General features: G+C 39.3%; 1 protein-coding gene across 1 annotated transcript in view; it reads right to left on the bottom strand.

Moving 5' to 3' along the window:
• Positions 1 to 687: 687 nt before the first annotated feature.
• The window catches only part of LOC149832471 (uncharacterized), a 32,176-nt gene continuing 10,226 nt past the window's right edge, over positions 688 to 22,637 (bottom strand). Inside the window, exons 3-8 of the mRNA XM_090014513.1 lie at positions 20,324 to 20,397; positions 19,803 to 20,201; positions 17,113 to 18,682; positions 3,676 to 3,773; positions 3,418 to 3,556; positions 688 to 1,556 (exon numbers count right to left, since the gene is read on the bottom strand). Coding sequence (XP_089870639.1) covers positions 877 to 1,556; positions 3,418 to 3,556; positions 3,676 to 3,773; positions 17,113 to 18,682; positions 19,803 to 20,201; positions 20,324 to 20,397 — 2,960 coding nt within the window. The 3' untranslated portion in view covers positions 688 to 876. The remainder of the gene's footprint in view (positions 1,557 to 3,417; positions 3,557 to 3,675; positions 3,774 to 17,112; positions 18,683 to 19,802; positions 20,202 to 20,323; positions 20,398 to 22,637) is intronic.

The following is a 22,637-nucleotide window of genomic DNA, read 5'->3' as shown; positions in this document are numbered from 1 at the left end:
TGTATGTTGAAATATAATCCTTAAACATATATATATATATATATGTACGTATCTCTATTTATATATAAATATATATATTTTCTCTTCTTAAAATACCCTAAGGGTATTCTTGTAATTTATCATTTTACGCAGATTCCAATTGAAATATGCATTGTAATATTTCTTTTATTTTTTATTTTTTTATTTTTATTTTTCGTACCATATTGGGGGCCTCCCAATAGAAACGTTGAGAGCCCCCAACGGTCACAAATGTGACCGTTGGGAGCTCTCCAACGTCTCCTTTGAGAGCCCCCAAGGTGGTCCCTTTTTGTGCTTATAAATAGGGGCTTTCTCCTTTGTATTCTTCATTCCAATAAGGAGCTTTTGCTCCATGTAATGGGTGTTACACCCTTATTTTGTTCAATGATATTAACTTATGCCATATAGGCATTTTTGCTCCTTTGTGGGTTTATGTGTTAGCACATTATGTGCTTGTGTTTTCCCTTTAGTGGATATATTCACACTTCATGTGCATGCGTATTGGTTCATTATTGAACCCAATATATTCAAAGCCGCTTCTTTACAATGATCTTTTCATACATGAAGGCATAAAAAAACATTAGGAAAAAAAAAGTAACAAATGTTTCTAGCAGTAATTTATACTAAAGCATGATAAGAATGCCAAACGATGACGGCATATCTGGTATCTTTCGGTGAAACTTTTGCTTCCTCAAACTGATGCCAATTATTGCAGTGATACCGTGGCTTTAGTCAATATTCTACAGAATTTAAACCAAAAATGCACTCCCTTAATGAATCCAACTCCTGTCGCAGCTTCCAAATCAAACAAGGTGTTCCACAAACCTTTTTTTATGTTGCTGACCAATGGCATCCCATTCATGTTGCTGGCCAATCCAATTGACCGCCTAGGCTATTATCAAGGTGCCATGCCCTATGAGCAAGTTCATTATAAAGTTGCTGCCATTCCCAGCTTGCATAACCCAAGAAAAACCAGAAGTCCATGGCAGACTTGTTTCCTGATTTGATCATCTCTATGGTTCTACTTGTAGCAGATTGAACACCAAAGAAGAAACCCGGCAATATTTCTGAGTAGCCTTCATTAGTAGAAACTCTAGTCAAGCTAACAAGAGGCGCATTCGGAACAACAACCGGCCCACCGTAGGACAAAGGTGCTGCCTTGAGTAATTCTCTGTCCTCACCTAGATCCAGAAGAACATCCCAGTGAATCTGCTTATTGACTATCAAGCCATAGAAACTTTTATGTGGATCCACGCTTACAATTACAATCTTAGACTTGTCAAATGGAGGTGCAATATTGGTCTTATCATTGGCAGTAAGAACCGACCCAAGGCGGACATCCTCCCTTTCATATGCCTCTGCTGATGTAGGCAAATCAGCAAGTTGCTGATGATTCTCTCCAGTTTGACTGCTCTTCAGCAAGATTTCCAGTTGTTCACCCTTGCTTGCAGGCGCATGACTCTCACTCGGTTGGGAAGAGGAATACTGCGAAGAGTTCCTTGACTTCCTTAATTTTGATCCCTTTTTCCATAAAAGGCCTGCATGGTTCAACACAGAGAGCAGACATATTCACAAAATGCTATTTTTACTGAGAAGCAAACAATTGAATGCAAAAAAGATGGATCTTCATCCACAAGACAAACTGATATGACACAATTATGTTGATGCACTTAAACAGGAAGTGGAAAGGAGGGAGATAGTAGATACCAACTAATGCTTTAAAAGGAAGAATTCTTCTGGATAAGATATCATAAATTTAGCAATAACAACAATTTGAATTTGGAGATAACATGGAACATAGCTGAATCTTAAGATCAGACCAACTAATAAACAACTCCCCCATATTGTCTGTTTGAATTTAGATTTTAGATCACAGTTACGGGGTTCTCTATTTTGGGCAAAAAAACATTTATGACCCTTATTCTGAGGAATTCTTTTAGTTCAAAGATCATAGCCAACGTACAGGGGTTTGCAGGACTTCATGACCAGCAACCCAGTGACCAAGGTTTCGACATAATAAAGGGCAAATGATGAACCATAAAGAAATAAAGAAATTCCCACCATCCAGAACAATCACTTAGGCAGCCAAGGCCTGTTAAATTCGCTCAAAGCACAAAGCAATGTTTTAAAAGGTTTCACCCCAACTGTCTTGAGAATTACACCTTTGAACCCTGAGCTTACAAAAGATTCAAGGCTTATACCTCACACATGAGAGTGCGGTAAGACTCATGGTTGCTAGGTGCTAGGCCTCTGCCAAGGTCACCTAGGCACCATTTTGACTAAAAAGCACGGGGTTGGTCTTCCTTGAGAGGCTTGCACTATTCAATATGGCAATCACCAATTGGAAGAATAGATTTCAAGCTAATGAGGAAGTACAAGTAATAAAAAAGAAAGTCCTTAGCCATTGACATCATTTCCTTTCCGTGCTCTACAAGGGGTTCAATATCGAATGATTTTTTAAATCAAATTTCTTTTCTTTTGTTGGAAAAAGAAATGACAATCACAAAAAGTGCAAATTCTTGAACGACAATCCCTATTTCATTAGGATTTGAATATTAAATAACAGTTCCATGTTGAAACTTGAGATACACAAAATCAGTGACACTGTAAGAAAAACATAGAAAAAGAAATGACAATCTATTGACCATGTCTAAATCAGGTTTAACTCGGTTGCTCGCACGCATGCATGACACACACACATGCACGCAGGCAGAATGTGACAGAAAATAATACAAGTGCAATAATAACATCACACACACAAACAGAATATGATAGAAAATAACAATACAAATAATAACATGATATAGCTTAGAAGTAATAATCTGAAACACTAGGCAGTCATAAAAAATAATAAGATATGATGCACTATAGTGCAAACTTCAAACATGAAGTAGTGAGATTTCCGTTTCTTTTACATTAACCATTATAAGAAACTTCTTAGTGGGATAGTGACCCTAATTTAGGGTTTTCAAAGCAGTAAATATAATAGTGGTAACCAGCTATTACTATCAGGCAAAGCATCACTTCCAAGGAGACCCATTTTCTATAACTTTTAAGGTGCATTTTCCAGAGGTGCTGCACAGGCAAAAGATACACCCTTTTCTTTTCATCTCTTGACAGATATTCATGACCAAGAAAATGTCAGACAATTTCACACCAACATTTAAAATTTATCAGATATTGGAACAAAATTACTAATCGCATGGTTAAGAAGACCACTTCATATTTCAAAGAGTGATGCCAACAATGTATACTAAACTCCAAGAATGATACACCTAATAGAATAACGAATTCATTAAATTCAACTAGACAGCATAAGTGGTTATTACAGCACCATTATAATGAATTTTGTAAAGTACAACAATTGAGAAGCAAAAGAAAAGGGGAATCCAAGTCTACCTTCCTTTTCAGGAAGATGAGAGGTGCTACCATAAGATACAATAAAATCAATTAGACCAGCTACTGATATGTCTCCCTCGTAATAGATGGCATTCCTTTTATCGGCCGGAAATAGCACCAGAGATGGGTAAAGTTCACTCTGCATTTCAGTTTCACAGAAGCAACAGTCAGAGACTAGTGCCTTTTGGACAAAATTTTTGGAGCTATGTATTCTATTAACAAACAAAGAAGATTAAAAGATGAATGGTAGTGTTTTACCTGACTCTCTGATTTTAGAATTGCAGTGCAGTCATTCAGAGTGCAGTCCATACGGAAAAAAGATGGTATATCAATCGGCGTATTATCTTCCAACTTATCTGCCAAATCCATTACAAGACAAAAGAATCATCAACCACTCAGTCAACTCAACCCGGAATTGCTGGATATGAAGCTGTTTACAGCTTCTAGCACAAGTTCCCAGCTCAAAAGGTAGTAGGTCAGTTACACAGGTCTAATATTGACTATTTTCACCTCAATAAAGTAAATAAAACAATAAATCTGCCTTCCACAGAAACATGTTTAAAATGGAGATGCCCACAAAATTCCTCTTTTTTCAGGGGCAAAAGAGATGCCTTCAGAGTTCTAAGCACCAAGAGTAAAACAAGTACACAGGCAAGAGAAGCAGAAAGAGAGATCAATTTGAATGGCTTATACTGGCTATGCAAGCGTTAATGTTTCCTTCCATCAACACCAGAAATATTTCCAAAGCCCAATTCCAGAAAATGAGACTGAAATTTAATAAAGATTCTCCAAATCAGATTTTCAGTTCAAATAATCTTAAAATGCTAAGTTTATGGGTTTAAATCTTGTTCAGGTTAGAACAAGCCATCAATTCCAATCCAATGTTTGAAATCTATGCAAAAGAATGATAAGGATGGAGACAACATAATTCAGTCTGTCTCACCTCATGAACCAACAAATAAAGACTTTTAGCTGTTGTCACTGAAACCTGCCCTTAGTGAGAGAGTTTACCATGTGGCAAAATAACCTTCAATTCAAGATCACAACTTTAAGTTTAAGTGCAACCATTTTCCTTCATCAGCTTTAAAATTTCCATATTTTACACATTCCAATAATTAGTGAAAATGTGCAGTTCAAGATACTCAAGACCTCAGCAACAGCGTCTCTCTCTGAATATGACCCAATATTATGGCTTTGATTTAGAATAGATATAATCACCAAAAGAAAGCTAAGCCAACCTTTAATGTGTTTGGCACTGCCTAAGTTGGGCCATGTATGAGTCTGGTCTTACTAACCATGGTTTTCATAGTGCAACAAGAAATACTTATTAAGGATGGTAGTCGTCCAGGGGTATTTATGTCACTGCACTGTTGTATCTCTATATTATGTATTATACTTGTATCTCTTCATGGGTCGGGAGTTTGGGTCTGGAGCAGACCCGTTATCTATTGTTACTTTAGACCCATAAGTAATATAAAGATGTATTAGGGCACGTTCTCAAGGAGTGAACAAAGTCAGCCCTTCTTTGCTGCAGACGTCTCCACCCTCTTTCTCTCTGGTTCTGCTGCGTGAATGCAACGCGGGTGATAAAACCTAACATGGTATCAAAGCAGGTTCGCCTGTGACTTCCATACAAAGTGTGCAAGACGAATTCCAGCGAGAGTGCCCCGCGAGATTCAGATCTTCGGTCATACACAGGTTGGGCGATTCATCTTTTCTTCGATAGCCTTCATCCAACTCTAAAATGCTATCCTTAGCCATCATCCTTCTTCTCTTTCATTTTATCCCTTCTTATTCATCATCTACGTCATCAGACCTGGTCATCATCAGACCTAGTATCAATCTAGTATCAAGTTCTTCAACCCTAGGTCTGATCGGCAAACCCAAATTTGGTTGCCATCGGATCTGCTCTCTTTTCTCCTTTGTTTTTGTTTCTCAATACTTTAAAGGGACCCTATCTCGATACGTCTGTTGAGTTTCAATACATATCCTAAACTGCAGCAGATCTGAACTATTTCAGATTTACCCCAAAACTGCGTCAGATCTGAATCTTCTTGTGTCAGATCTGAATTATTTTGCCTTTACTGGATTGTCAGATCAGATTATAACAAATCCGATTTCATATCAGACTGATTACGGTGCTTGTTGTTATCAGAAAAAGGTTTGATATAAAAAAAAGGGAGAAACAACAAGCACGTTTACTGCAGTCTTGGGCAGATTTTACATGATTTTACACATCTATTCACAAATTTTTCAGTCTTATCCTCACCCACTGTTCTTCCTTCTTCTTTCATCATTATGGATTCTCCCTCTTTGCTGTCTAGTTTTCTCGGGCAACTCATTTCTGAAAGGCTCAACAATTCAAATTACTTGACCTGGAAAAGACAGATCCTGCCATTTATCAGGAGTCTGGATCTCTCTGGGCACCTTGATGGGACAGTCCGCGCACCACCCGAGTTCATCACGCAGGAACAACAGGGTGACAAAGGAGATGCCTCCAGCACGGTAAGTCGCAATCCAGATTTCACATCATGGAGGAAGAGAGACCAAGCAGTCGTAGCATACATTACCTCCACTCTCTCTCAAGAGGTATTGGTGAATACCTTTGCTTTGGAGCTGTGGCAGAAGTTAGCTAAGACATATTCACAGATTTCGGAGGCCAGGACTCTTCATTTGAAAAGAGAGTTCCAACTGTTAAAGAAAGAAAGCCTTACTGTGACAGAGTACATGAATCGAGTCACGACTATCACAGATCAGTTAGCTATGGTGGGCTGTGAGATCCCTGATAGAGAAAAGGTGCAACAAACGATGAATGGTCTTGGGCCCGATTATCACATGTTGGTTACATCATTGCTATGTCTGCCATCACTACCAAACCTTGAAGATCTCCATGCAAAGCTACTACAGTATGAAGTCACCATTAAAGGGGAGACCTTTTCAAATCACAGTAGTCACGAGGTAATGATCACAGGGGTGGGATCAGAAAGGGGGCGAAAATAGTTTCGTGGAGGACGTGGACAAGGAAGAGCTAATTTTGGAGGACGTGGATTATTGCCTACTCCAAATAATCAATTAAACTCATTTTCCAACAATCAAGACTCCAGACATATACCAACATGCTATTTATGTAATAAAAGAGGACACATTAAGGCAAATTGCTGGCATAACCCTCAAAACAAAGGAAAGATGACTGGGGCTACACTTCCCTGCAAAGGAAAAGAAATAGGGGACCGAAGGATGAGGAAAATGACAATGTGAAGAACCTCTTGATTTCTGCACTTTCAGGGTTGAGTTTCAAACAGAATGAACAAGGAACATGGTATATTGACTCTAGGGCGGCAGCACATGTTACAGGTGATGTTGGTAAGATCTCAAAACCAATTTCCTATTTTGGAAATTCAGCATTAAGACTGGTAATGGTACTCTTCACCCTATATCACATGTTGGAACCGTTGACCTTTCTGTTTCTAATTCCTCCCTAACTTTGTCTAATGCTTACCATTCCCCGAGCATAGTTAAAAATATTGTTTATGTGTCTAAACTTGTTGACGATATTAACTCTTCTGTTGAATTTACTCCTTCTGTATGTGTTAAGGATCTTCTTACGAAGAAGACGCTCGTTGAAGGGGAGCGACAAGGAAATATGTATGTCCTCAAGGAGTCTCCATCTTCAGTTCGTGTTGCTTCACCATCTTCAGTTCATGTTGCTTCACCAATCTCATCAATTGTTCAGTCAAAATTGTCTCAAGATTGTCTTAGTTTGTCTAAGTGTAATAAGCCAGAAGTTTGGCATCGTCGGTTGGGTCATTGTGGTCGTTCGTTAATTGAAAAGCTTGTGTCAGAAGGGCTTGTTCCAGAGTTTAGTTTGAATAAAAGATCAGAAAAACCTCTTTGTTCCAGTTGTCAGTTATGTAAGAGTCATGTACTCCCCTTTCATTCAATAAATCAAAGAGCTTCAATTCCTTTTGAAATCATATATTCTGATGTTTGAGCTCTGCTCCCCAGACCTCCTTATCTGTCAGCCGCTATTATGTCATTTTCATTGATAGTTATTCTAGATTCACCTGAATATATTTTATGAAACACAAATCTGAAGTATTCAAAATCTTTTGTTCGTTCCATGCCCTTGTTTATAATCAATTTTCATCCAAAATCCAACATCTCCAATGTGATGGAGGAGGAGAGTATTTATCACATGAATTTACTGAATTTCTCCAAAAGAATGAAATTAATCGTCGCATATCTTGCCCACGTACACCACAACAAAATGGTGTTGCTGAAAGAAAACACACGCACATCGTGGAAAGTGCCTTAAGTATGCTCCACGACTCTTGTGTTCCCTTGAGTTTATGGACAAAAGCTTTCCACACAACGACATATGTCATAAACCGTTTGCCTATGAAATTGCTTAAAGATAGATCTCCATATTTTACTCTTTTTCAAAGACACCCTGATTATAACGAAATGCGAGCTTTTGGTTGTGTCTGTTATGTTCACATTGACAGTTCTCAACGTGACAAGTTTCAAGACAAGGCATGCAAGTGCTACTTTGTTGGTTATGCTAACCAATACAAAGGGTATCGGTGCTATGACCCAACCTCTCATCGCATTAAAGTCTCACAGAATGTTGCGTTTGATGAGTTCATTGTTGGGGAATCAGACAGAGCATCAAAGCAGAGTCAGGGAGAGAAGCAAGCAGAGCAAAGAAAAAGGGATGAAGTGTATGAACCGTGGATGGCTGCAAAACTTTTTGATCAGACGGAAACACGAGATGACTGTTCGTGTAAATCACCAACTATTGCGCAAGAGGCCGACAAAAATTCTCAGATGGAGAGAGTCACAGATTCCCAGTTGAGTGTACCATCTACGTCTGATGGTAATACAAGATTTCAGGGACTTGTCTGTACAAGAAGAAATGGCCACAATAATGATTCATGCCCTGACGTTCAGCCTCGAAGGTTTGGAAGAGCCTGTCATCCCATTGAAAGATGGGAAAGTTATGATAACTTCTCCATGGATTTACAATTCTTTATTTCCCAGATTGAAAAACAAGGGGAACCGAACAATTTTGTAGATGCATCTAGATCAAACAGGTGGATAGGGGCCATGAACGAAGAAATGCAAGCGTTGCACGAATGTGGAGCTTGGGAAATTGTTCCACGACCTTCGCACAAAAATGTAGTAGGATCCAAGTGGGTCTACAAAATCAAATACAGGCCCGATGGATCTGTTGAACGTCATAAAGCACGTCTTGTGGCTAAGGGTTTCACTCAAGAATATGGACAAGACTATGATGATACATTCAGTCCAGTTATTAAAATGGATACTATTCGACTGGTTCTATGCTTGTTAGTACAGTATAGATGGACTCTCTGTCAGCTTGATGTCAAGAATGCTTTCTTGCATGACGATCTAAAGGAAGAAGTGTACATGGAACAACCACCTGGATATGCAGAACATGGTCCCAGTTCACATGTCTGCAAATTACGAAGGGCTATTTATGGTTTAAAACAAGCATCTCGTTCATGGTTTGATAGTTTTTCGCTCAAAATTCAGCGACATGGGTTTCTCAGATCTCAACTTGATCACTCCCTGTTTATCTATCAACATCAACAGGTCAGCACTCTACTTCTTATATATGTAGATGATATTATTCTCACCGGCAATTCGGATGAGCATATAGAGATCATCAAGGACTTACTGGGAAGAAAATTTAAAATGAAAGATTTAGGCATATTGCGTTATTTTTTGGGAGAAGAAGTGGATCAACAAAATGAAACCTTATCCCTAACTCAACATAAATACACAATGGATTTATTGGATAAAGCAGGGATGAGAGATTGCAGGCCGTTGTCTACTCCTAGTGTGTTGAATCAAAAGCTCAGTGCCCAAGATGGAGAACCCTATCGTGATCCCAAACAGTATTGTAGCCTTGTGGGAATGCTTCAGTACCTTACTTTTACTAGGCCTGATATTGTCTATGCAGTGAATCAGGTATCTCAGTTTATGCATGATCCACGTACCGAACACATGAATGCGGTTAAAAGGATTCTTTGATATTTAAAAGACACGATTGGAGATGGCTTACTTTATCATCGGTCTCAGGTTGAGGGGAGCAAACATCACTGTATATTCAGATGCAGATTGGGTTGGAGATCCAGATGACAGAAAATCAGTTTCGGGACACTGTGTGTTTATCGATGGAAATCTGGTGGGGTGGAGTAGCAAGAAGCAACGAGCCGTTGCCCGATCCAGTACAGAGGCAGAACATCGGTCTATGGCGGCAGCCACCGCAGAAATCACTTGGATGAGGCATATACTGGACGAGATAGGAGAAAAGTTTTTGCCTGCCACACTCCACTGTGATAATCAAAGTGCCATTCAAATTTCGTTTAACCCCATTCATCACGGCCGTACTAAACATATAGAAATTGATCAGCACTTCATTCGTCAGAAAATTGAAGATGGAGAAATTGACCTAGTGTACATCTCCACTGAAGATCAAGTTGCAGATTTGTTTACCAAGGGTCTCACTAATATACGTTTTTGGTACTTAAAGGGCAAGTTGTCCATGGTTCGAAACCGTGCACAACTTGAGGGCGGGTATTAAGAATGGTAGTCGTCCAGGGGTATTTATGTCACTGCACTATTGTATCTCTATATTATGTATTATGCTTGTATCTCTTCATGGGTCGGGAGTTTGGGTCGGGAGCAGACCCGTTATCTATTATTACTTTAGACCAGTGTTGTGAAAAGCGTTGAGGCATAGCGAGGCACTCCACCAAAATCTGAGGCGAGGCGTAAGCCTCCTCGAGGCGCAAAGCGTAAGCCTCAAAAAAAAATTTAACTTAAAAAAACTATAAAAATTATTTAAAATTATAAATAAATAAGAAATACTTTATTGATGAAGCAACAACCAACACAAAATAAAATCAGAAGTATAGAGTTTGTAATTAACACTGGACTTGCATTCTAGCAATATTTAAGCAAACATCAAATCAGAAGTATGCCTATTCTAAGGGTTCTTACTATATCCACTATATTGCCAAAAAATTTATCTGTATGGTTGAAGAAACTGGACCATGACCTTGATAATGTTGTTATCAAGCATCTTTTTCTATTTTTGTTTTTATTTTTTTATACGAAAACATGGTCCAGATTGATCATGGATTCACTTCCACCTGAATCAAACTCCAAAACCTCCATTTCATAAAAAAGGTTAGGCACAATTGAAAGAGGTTGGAAACAATCTTTTTCGGACGCATGTATGGCTGCAGTGCACTTTCTTAAAGAGTAACTCAATAGTTTCTTTTTCTGTTTAATGGCCTACAACACCGTGATACTGCTCGTAGCAAAACCTCAATATCTGGAATTTGGCTTGGCAGTTAAATCACTGAAATATCTCAGTAAGCCAACCGAAACATCTACACGTGAATGGCAGTTGGACATAACAATTTTTGGGTTGAAAAACCATCCACGCAGCTGGCTCAAATACTCAGTCTATCCATGCACGTGAATCGCTTGGTCCATACATAGTTGCAAGCATCAAGAGGACCAAATCAGTGTTTTTGCATCAATAATCATTCACACTACATTTCCAACTTTTAAACATTTAAGCTTGTTCTTTTTTTGTCTATGCTGTTGATCAGCACTATCCAAAAGAAAGGTTGTAGTAACAACCAAAGATGAATGAAGGGGGTCAGGGTTACCTGGTGTCTGGCAAGGGTTGTCGGCGTCGCGGCTACTTCCGGCGAGAAGGAGGAGGCGGGGAAGCGAGAGAGTGTGAGAGACGAGAGAGAGAAAGAGGGGGGGGGGGCTGCAAGAGACGACAGGGAGAGAGGGGTTGCGAGAGACGAGAGGGGCTGCGAGAGAGGAGATTAGGGAAATTAGGGCTCCTGACCCTTATTAGGGTCGGGGGTGAGATGTTATTGTTGGTCAAATGAGGGATTTGACCCTCATTTGACCAACAAAATAAGGCGTGTGCGCCTCACGCTGAGGTGCACCTCGCCTCAAGGCGCAAGAGGCGTACGCCTACATGGGTTTACGCTTTTTAACTGCGCCTCAAGGCACAAAGGCCCTCGCCTTGAGGCGAGGTGCGCTTTTTGCGCCTTGAGGCGCGTTTTTAACACTGCTTTAGACCCATAAGTAATATAAAGATGTATTAGGGCACTTTCTCAAGGAGTGAACGAAGCAGCCCTTCTTTGCTGCAGACGTCTCCAACCTCTTTCTCTCTGGTGCTGATGCGTGAATGCAACTTGGGTGATAAAACCTAACAATACTCAATCCTTCATTCTCTGAAAAATGAATCATACAACTTACTAGCCATGGTGAAGCCCATTGGAGTTGGAAATGAACCTGACTAATGAAAAAGGTGCATAGGATCTGACCCGATCCATGTACCCAATCCATGTAACATGTAATGTAATTTTTGTTTTTCATTTATCGGGTCTAGATACACCAGACCCGGACCCATACCTTAATGTAACTTAAATACCTAAGTTTAGGTCACGATTTCAGATTGAAATCGTGACAGCCGAAGTCGATCTCTCCCTTTTCTTTCCCTCTCTATTTCTCTTCTCTTTCTCAATACAGGAACCGAAGGAAAAATTTACATGGTATCAGAGCCAAGATCCAACTAAGGGTTGAAGTGGATTCCGAAGGTGCCAAAAATCAAGGTTTGAGGTTTCGCCTACTCTTTTATTCATTTCCTTCAGTTTTTTCTTTTACCACGATTCCAATCTCCACTTCTCGTTTCTCTTTCTGTTTTCACACCAACAAATTTTTTTTTTTGCTGTTCAGCCAGCTGTGGGACAGAAAATCTGTTCATTCCTTTGCCCTCATTTGTTTTTTTTTCGTATCATTCTTGTTTTGACTGTTACAAGTGGGATTCACATTGAAAATTCAGTGCTTTCTTCTGACAGTTTCTGATCGGTCTATCTTTGAGTTACTACAGCCGAAGAAAAAAAAAAAAAAAAGGCCATCAGCAAACCACTCTGACTGCAGACTGAGCAATCTGTCAATACTCAAAAAGGGGGTTCCCTTTCTTGTTAAAACTCCTTTTCATGGATCTTCATTCCTCTTCATCCAATCTTTCCTCAAGTTTTCTCACTCAACTCGTTTATGAAAAGTTAACTACCTCAAACTTCTTGATTTGGAAGAGGCAAATTATTCCTTTTATAAGGAGTCAAGGTCTCTTAGGTCACCTTGATGGAACCACTCCCGTCCCACTCGAATTTGTTACGAGAGAAGAAAAAGACGACAAATGAGTAAGTTCAATTGTGTATGTCAAGAATGTTGAGTACCTCAACTGGGAAAGGAAAGATCAATCAGTGGTTGCTTACATCACTTCCACCTTGTCCCAAGAGGTCCTTGTTGCCATCCCCGACAACTGTACTGCTCTGCAACTTTGGGAAAAATTGGTTCAAACATATTCACAAGTTTCGCAAGCGAGAATGGTTTTTCTCAAGAGGGAATTCCAGATGTTGAGAAAAGATTCCATGACCATCATGGAATATCTGAACAAGATGAAGACTATCACAGATCAACTTGCAGTTATAGGATGCGCGGTGAATGACAGCGATATGGTACAACAGACTCTGAGTGGATTGGGATCCGACTACAACATGATCGTCACTTCCCTATTATTTCTCCCTGCTCTTCCTACCTTTGATGAGTTGCGAGCAAAATTAATTCAGTATGAGATGACTCTGAAAGGGTTCTCTGAGGAATCTCACGTTCACACAAATTCTCAAGAAGTTTTTGCCACAGGGGTGTCTTATGGTAGAGGACGCGGACGAGGAGGACAAGGGCGAAGTGGACACGGAGGGCGTGGTTTACTTCTCACTCCAAATATGTCAGCTCATGCGCAGGGGTCAAGATCCATTCCTACCTGCTTCCTTTGTAATAAAAAGGGGCATATCAAGGCGAATTGTTGGCATAATCCAGAGAATAAAGGAAAGGGTCCACAGACAGAAAACAAAAGGAAGTTCTCAAGCAGTGGAGAGATTAAAGATTTGTTGATATCTGCCTTGTCAGAGTTGAAATTGAAGCAGAGCGATGAAGGCACCTGGTTTGTCGACTCAGGGGCAACGACTCATGTAACAGGTGATGCAGGTAAGATTTCTAATCCCATTCCTTATTTTGGAAAAAGTAAGATTGTCACTGGAGATGGGTCCCACCATCCTGTTTCTCATGTTGGAAAAACTGTCATTCCCATGTCACATTCCACTCTTACTCTTTCTGACGTTCTTCATGCTCCTGACATTAAGAAAAATATTGTCTCTGTCTCCAAACTTATTGATGATAATAATGCTTCAGTTGAATTCACTCCCTTCTCTGTGCAGGTCAAGGACCTTCGCACGAGGGAAACATTCGCTGAAGGAAAGAAACGAGGCAATATGTATGTCTTTGAAGAAGCTCCTTGTCATGCTGTCCGCCCTGTCCACCTGAATTCAGAGCCTTCATTAGAGTCATGTTCATCTTCTTCTGCTAATGTTTTTAGTATTTCTGAATGTAATAAACCATTCTTATGGCATAGTCGATTAGGACATTGTGGGGGTCATTTCATTGAGAAACTTGTATCTAATAATCTCATTCCAAAAGAAAGTCTAAATAGGGATGAGAACAGTCACAAATGTTCGTCTTTCCTGCAAGAGTCATGTATTGCCTTTTCATTCCATTAATAAGAGAGCTTCAAAACCTTTTGAGATCATCTGTTCTGATGTATGGGGACCAGCCCCAGTTGTTTCTGGATCGGGGAGCAAATACTATCTAATCTTTGTTGATAGCTATACTCGATACACTTGGATATATTTCATAAAAAATAAGTCGGAAGTCTTCTCTTTGTTTCAAAATTTTCTTTCACTTGTCAAAAATCAATTTTCTGAGTCCATTCAATTTTTCCAATGTGATGGAAGTGGGGAGTTCTCATCCCGTGATTTTATCTCTTTTCTTCAAAGTAATGAAATAGGAAGAAGGGTGTCCTGTCCTCACACCCCTCAACAAAATGGAATTGTTGAACGAAAACACAGGCATATCGTTGAAAGTGCCATGAGTATGCTTCATGACAACAATCTTCCCATCAACTTATCGACAGAAGCCTTCCATTCTGCCGTGCATGTGATAAACAGACTGCCTATGGTTATTCTGGAAAATAAGTCTCCTTATCACTGTCTTTTTGGAACTTATCCTAGTTATTATGATCTGCGTGTTTTTGGATGTGTTTGCTATGTGCATATCGATCAGTCCCTGAAAAACAAGTTTCAAGACAAAGCCCAAAAGTGCAGATTTGTAGGATATACATATGACTACAAATGGTATAGGTGTTATGATCCCACCAACAAACGTATCAGAACCTCAAGAAATGTTGTCTTTGATGAACAAAATTTTGATCACGGAGCTAACACAACGAGTATGCCAACTGAAATTTACCATCCTTGGCTAAGCTCAGAACTTTTTGCTAGCTCCAATGAAACATGTTCCTCAGATTGCGTGCGACAAGAAGAAGAGGTTTTTGAGAACACTGGGACGTCGGGGTCACAGAATGCAGAGGAAGTACCGGGCAGATACAAAGGCATTGTCTATTCCAGACAAAGACCGACAACACCAAGCCTTTTAGATCAGGTCTCAGCCGCCAATCCTACTCCTCATACCCTCGCAGTCAGAAAATCAAACCGCATACGGCATCCCATTGACAGGTGGGTTAGTTATAACAACTTCTCCTTGGACTTTCAATTGTTTTTAACTGCCATCAATAAGGATGAAGAGCCCATCATGTATTATCAGGCAGCAACTTCTATGAAATGGGTAGAAGCCATGAATGATGAAATGCAAGCCTTGCATGAATGTGGAACATGGGAAGTTGTTCCCAGACCACCTGACAAAAATGTTGTCGAATGCAAATGGGTCTACAAAATCAAGTACAAGCCAGATGGAACTATTGAACGATATAAAGCAAGGCTTGTAGCAAAAGGATTCACTCAAGAAGTAGGGCAAGACTATGATGAGACTTTTAGTCCGGTTGTAAGAATGGGAACGATTCGAATTATCATTTCCCTGGCTGTTGAACATGGATGGAAGTTGAGTCAGCTTGATGTAAAAAATGCATTCTTACATGGGGATTTGAAGGAGGAGGTATACATGGAACAACCCCCTGGATATCAAGAACAAAATTGTAAAACCCATGTATGCAGGTTAAAAAGAGCCATCTACGGCCTGAAGCAAGCATCTCGCTCTTGGTTTGATAGCTTCTCATCTGAAATTCAGAAACATGGATTTTCACGTTCCATGCTGGACCACTCATTATTTATCTTTAAAAGCCAGTCTGTGACCACTCTATTATTAATTTATGTCGATGATATTATCATCACAGGAAACTCTGCGGACCACATTCAAGAAATAAAAGACTTATTAGGTCAAAGGTTCAAAATGAAAGACCTTGGAGTTCTACGCTATTTCCTTGGTGTAGAAGTTGACAACTAGGCTCATGGATTGATACTCACTCAACACAAGTACACTGTAGATGTTCTCAGCAAGACAGACATGAAAGACTGCAAACCTTTAGGAACTCCGAGTGTACTTCATCAAAAACTTAGCGCTCATGATGGAGATCTGTGTGATGACCCCACCAGGTATCGCAGCATAATAGGAATGTTACAGTACCTCACATTCACTAGACCTGATATTGTTTATTCAGTCAATCAAGTGTCTCAATTTATGCATGCGCCACGTACTGGACATATGGAAGCGGTCAAGAGGATCCTTAGATATCTAAAAGGGACTATTGGGGATGGATTGATATATTTACCACAGTCCCATGGCCAAAACGAGCACGAAATTGCTGTATATTGTGATGCAGACTGGGCAGGAGATCCCGACGAAAGAAGATCTACATCAGGATATTGTGCCTTCATTGAAAGAAATTTAGTCTCTTGGAGCAGTAGAAAACAAAAAGCTATCGCTAGATCAAGCACTGAGGCTGAATATAGATCCATGGCTGCTGCCACTGCCGAAGTCACATGGATCAGGCATCTTCTAACTGAAGTAGGAGAAAAGATCTCTCACACTGCCTTGCTCTGTGACAATCAAAGTGCTATCAATATGTCATTCAATCCAGTACATCACAGTCGTGCCAAACACATTGAGATCGACCAACACTTTGTGAGACAGAAGGTTGAAGAAAAAGAGATTGAACCTGAGTTTGTCAGTACTGAAAGACAGGTTGCAGACATATTTACAAAAGGGTTAACCAAGGATCGCTTTTGGATGCTTAAAAGCAAGTTGTTCATGGTCCAAAACCATGATCAACTTGAGGGGGGGTGAAAAAGGTGCATAGGATCTGACCCGATCCATGTAACATGTAATGTAATTTTTGTTTTTCATTTATCGGGTCTGGATACACCAGACCCGGACCCATACCTTAATGTAACTTAAATACCTAAGTTTAGGTCACGATTTCAGCAGCCGAAGTCGATCTCTCCCTTTTCTCTCCCTCTCTATTTCTCTTCTCTTTCTCAATACAGGAACCGAAGGAAAAATTTACAACTAACACAGTGAAGTGAACGTAGACCTAGCTTTGGGTGATTGGACTATGGAAATATACAATGGTGTACCCATGATCATTTAGCATCATCCTGACTGTATAATCATGACATTAGATGAAATTTAGAGATTTCATGTGAATATTTTCATACATACTTTTTTTTTGCAGCATCCTTATGTGACCTTTGAAAGCATGATAGACCTCACGAACAACCAGTTCCATTCGCATGCAAAATCCACACCAAGAATTTCTGAAAAGCACAATCACATCCTTCTTAAACGAACGATAACCACTATGAGTGCCAGCACATAAAACTGTGTTGTCAACATCACAATGATAATCTTCTAGAACCAGATCAAAAAATGCTTCTGTAGTAATGTGAGGAATTGGATCAGCCTTGTGGAGTTCTTGATTTACAAATGTTGGATGTGTCACTTCCCTTCGAATTAATGGAACAGTTTCCGATCGTTGATACGAAGCAAGGCTTCCATTAAGAAATCCACTAACAAAATCAGTGAGTGAAAGATAGCTAAAGGAAGAGTCTTCAGGGAACACATAATGTTGTTGCTTTACAGGATCTACAATAATCAAAGACGGAATCTTTGACTCTCCAGTCAAGGATATAAGTGACTGATATCCACCATCAGAAAAGAAAAAAGAAGCATCAAAACTAAACTCATGATCCTGCAGTCCCTCCAAATTGTCTAGCACGTTTGAACTTTTTGCTGCCATTAAATTATCTACTGTAGCCACAGCTGAATAAGCACAAATAAAATCTTTTACAGTTTTAACAGGACATATGTCAAGAAGCTGAGTGCACCCAAAGCCAGACATTTGTTCAGTACAATCAATTGAGGATAAACCAGCATCTGATGTATGCTTGTTGATATCCACATGAATGATTTTCTTCTTAGTGGCCATCATTTCATCATCCAGAATCTCCATGGTTGAGCCCAACAAACTCGATTCTTCATTCCCACTATTAGAAGTGGTAGCGCCTCTCTGGTCAGCAATATCGATGCCAGTGACTACAGCATGTTCACCATGCTTCACAGGTTCTGGGCTTGTGCTTTTGAATAACTTGGGATTATCTCGATCAATACCATGTTCACTAACAGGACTCCCTGAGACTTCTGATATATGGGCTTTGTGACTAGTAAAACTGCTGAATGATACACCATCAGTTCGAGTTATGTCCAGTAATGCATCTGGAGTTTGGATTTTTTTATAGTCAGACAACAAATTAAACCCAACCTTCCCCTCCAGGAGGCGTACTTCACCTTTCGTGATTTGCAGAGAAGGATTCTTCTGTTGCAGAAAATCCAACAAAATTTCATATGCAGTTGGTTCATGAGTATCAACAAAGTTATCCATTTTCACACTCTTCTCTTTCTTGTTGAACACAAAAGCCATATTATCTCCATAGGCCACAGATACTGGAGTCTGTGAGACATCAACCACCAGTAGTTTAGACAAGTCTGGGGAACTTATTCCCTTCTTTTCTGGAATAACCTGTTCTAGTAACTCAGCAAGCTTGGGCCCATCTGTTGCATCTGCCATCTGGTAGGCTGGTTGACCGTGTAATGCCAACTTTCGAAATGCTTTAAGAGCTGCTTCACTCCTTTTGCGTACTTTCGATAACTCTGATGACCTATCAACAAAAAGAATGATTGACGGTCTGTTTGCAGGCAATGCAGGTTCAAGATTATGTCCCTTGTCTTCCAGCTGTAACAACACATGAGAGAGAACAAATGAGCATTTTATGGAAGCACTTAAGGAGAAACTCATCATAAATACAGCAAGAGAAGGCATTCAAGATACCAACAAATTGCACAACAAAAAACTCAGAATTGTTTCTCTTTTACACATTAAACATCGTTAATGCACAAATGTCACCAAGACGATGTGAAACTGTTGAACAAACACCTAGGCATGGTTAAATAGATGACTGTACTCATAAGACAAGGGTGTCAGGGTTGGCAAAGATAAAATCAATTAATTAGAAAAAAATCATGACAAAGTGAAAATGCAACTGGCAACTAAAGGTACAGACCAAGGGCTTGCAGCTAGTGGTCCAAACTGGTCAGATATGACCCTGATCATGGTATATCTGAATCTGAATCTGAACACGATGCAACAGATTTAAGTTCAGATACAAATCCGAACTAGATATGAAGCAGCAGAGATGAAACCAGATCCAAATTTGATATGATCATAGTGGAACTAATAAGAAAAAGGGTTAAAACATGGTTTTTAAAAGTAAAAAATGTAAAGGGATCAGATTTTGGTCCTGATCCAATTAAAAATCCAATAGAAAATGTGAGTCCAGATCCGAAAAAGTCCAGTCATATAAGTCTAAATGCAATCTGAATACAAATATTAGTGTTTCTTGGCTTGGAAATCCAACCTAATCTGATCCTTTTGCATCCCTAATTCCAGTATCCAATAAGCATGATTTTGGGAAAATGAAACCGCAAGGGGTGAAATACCAAGTCAATTTAATGTTGTGATGATGACAATTGCTGCTTACCATTTTTTTGTTGGAGAAAACAATTTTTCGCTGTTTAGTAACAAGCAATGCATAAGCCAAAAAAAAAACAATTTAAAGGCCTAGGAACAAATGAGATTGACAATACACCACCAATAAAGATAAGAGTAACAAAAAAGGATGGAACAAATAAAATGATAAGACGGTAAGGGGTGCAAGGAACATTAGAATAATGTCATAACATACAAAAATCCATCCTGTCACGTCTAGAATGTGTTGGATACCAAAAAGTACTTCAAATAAGAAATGCTCTAAGAGAAAGCTAAGCTACATGAACAAAGAACATTGAGCACCTACCTCTGTCATAAGGGGATGCCACATCAACAAGGTGCTCTTGAGGTCATCTCCCTCTTTGAATATCCTTGAACATTTGGGGCATCCCGCAAAATGGAATAACAACAACCAGGTAACTGGGTCTTCAACATCCAACTTAGAAAGCAAAGCTTTTCTCGAAATTAGACCATATCTTAACCTATCTGGTGGCAGGAAATACTCTCGTGCAATTGTCACTAGCTTTGAGAAAAAAGATTTATATCGTTGAAACTCATCAAATGTACATGAAATGCTCACACCATCCCCTTCAGTTCCAGTTCCTTCGGAAGAATTACTTACATTTGCCAAGGTAAATTCATTGAGCCAAGGGTTTCCAATATGTCCTTTTTCGACCCCACAGGTTAGCTGAGCACTGTTTGACCCCTGTGTTTGAGCCAAAAGAAACCTGGTATCAGGATTTTCATCACCTTACCTATGCCCTCATATTTCTGGACACAATTCAGTCTCACTGAGGTGTAGTGTTCAAAATTAAAGCAACCAAACACCTTCTGGTCTTCTTTCCCAGCGAATCGATTTGTGATACGCTGTTCACCATCAGCATCAACCATTGATATGTATGCTGAAGAAAAAGATCAAAGATTTTTCTGTTAACAAAACAACTTCAGCATAATCTTTTATCAGATAACTACAGTTTAGAGCAGTGGCCTCAGTGCAATCTCAATTCAGTACAAAAAACCATATCAAACAGCATCAATCAACATATGGACGTAATTAGGCATTGCTAATATCAACGATGAATAATTATAACTACAAAATTTCAAAATACTATTAATATAATTAGAATAATTGGTGTCAAACACATAAATGCATAGATATTTATAGGTGTATGTGTACATGTATGGTTGTATATGTTAAAATATGTGTAATATATATATATATATAAAATCTAAACATACCCGATAGGGGTATTTCTGTCATTTCACAAGTACCCGATAGGGGTACTTGTTATTTTTCTCTTTTTTGTATTTATTTTCTTACTTTATTTTTTCCTTTTATTTCTTCTTTTTTACCCACTTTAGGGGTCCCACCATGGAATCGATGGGACCCCCAACGGTCACATTTGTGACCGTTGGGGGCTCCCAACGACTCCATGGGGAGCCCCCTAGGTGGCCCTTCTCTCAAGGCCTTAAGGCCACCCCTCTCCCTCATTCTTGTGTATATATAGGGGTGAACCCCTCTTGTATTCTTCACTCTTGAGAGCTCTCTCTCTCTTTTCAATAAGAGCCATTTATATTTTCATGTTGTGTTGCCTCTTTGAGGATTTGGGTGTATCTCTTTTGTCCGTTGGTGGACATTGTAAGTGCTTATAGCACTCTTTGCTTTTCTGCATATTTCATTACATGGTATCAAAGCAAGGTTTATGCTCTTGATTCTTAATATAGCTAGTTGATATAGCTATATATTGTTTTCTTTGTATCTCTTTTGTTTGTCTTCTTGTGAGAGATTAAATGGAAGGGGAACAAAAGATTGATCTCTCCTTCAAGCTTAATGGCTCCAACTATATGATGTGGGCTGCCGCCATGGAAAATAACCTCAAAGGCAAAAAGCTTTGGGGATACGTTACGGGCATCATTCTGAAACCACAACTCCAACTCACCAGGATGAATGGTGATGAAGAAAAAACTCTTGAAGGAAACGTCCGCATAAAAGCCATTGAAGATCACCAATCTAAAGTGGAAGATTGGGAAAGCAAGCATGCCAAGATTCTTGCTTGGTTCATGAACAATGTGGAGCTAAAAATTTGCGCCAACATTGCTAAGTTTCAGAGGGCTAACGAAACATGGCTCTTTATGAAAGGTATGTTTACTCAAAAAGATCTTGCTCGTCAATTCTTTCTCCAAGAAAAAATTCGGACTATCAAACAAGGAGAAATGAGTGTAAGGGATTACTTTAGCACTCTTGGACCTTTATGGGATGAGTTATTATTACTAGAACCTAAGTGGGTTTCTAGTATAGACGTGGAATTAAGATGAGAACAAATGAAAAAAGAACACTTTTTTCAATTTTTACATGAGCTTAGGCACGAATATGAACAAGTTAGATCTTCCCTTCTTCATAGATCCAAGCTTCTTCCCTTGGAAGATGCCATAGCCGAAATATGCCAAGAAGAAACTCATCTTGGCATGGTTAAAGGAAGAGATGATGTTTTGGCCGTATCTAAATCCGGCAACCATGTGAAAGCCTATAAGCCTCCACACTTTGGGAGGCAAAATAATTATAATGATAACTATAGAAAATCCATTTGCCATCATTGCCAAGAACCGGGTCATATAAGACCTAATTGCCCTAAGTTGAATGAAGCACCTAAGAATAAGGTGGCCACCGTTGAAAAAGCTACCCAAAAGGAGGAATCTATCAAAGGGAAGGAGTCTTTTTCTCTTGCTCAATTATCAGAAGCACTACAAATTCTACTCAAGTCACCATCAACTTCGGGTGCCGCCATAGCTTCTTCCTCTCCTCCAGGTATGTCTTCTTGGATCCTTGATTCTAGAGTTTCCTTTCATATGACCCCTCTTGAAAATGGGCTTTCGGATTTGTGTAATAACCTATGTCACATGGGTGCGGGTGCGGGTGCGGGTGCGACACGGGTGCGGCGCAATTCCAAAAAATTTGGACACGGGGACTCGGCTATATATATATATATATATTAAAAAATATATATTATAAATATATATATTTTAAATATTATAATTATATATATATAACAATAAATTAACACATAAAGATTATAAATTTTAAAGCAAAAAAAAAAGCAATTCTTAACAACACAAACTTACCAAAATATAACACATAAAGAAG

Source organism: Nuphar pumila, chromosome 7 (genome assembly GCF_984573655.1).
Source record: "Nuphar pumila chromosome 7, dmNupPumi1.hap1.1, whole genome shotgun sequence".
NCBI classification, from domain to species: domain Eukaryota; kingdom Viridiplantae; phylum Streptophyta; class Magnoliopsida; order Nymphaeales; family Nymphaeaceae; genus Nuphar; species Nuphar pumila.
This window is presented reverse-complemented; position numbering and strand designations above follow the sequence as displayed.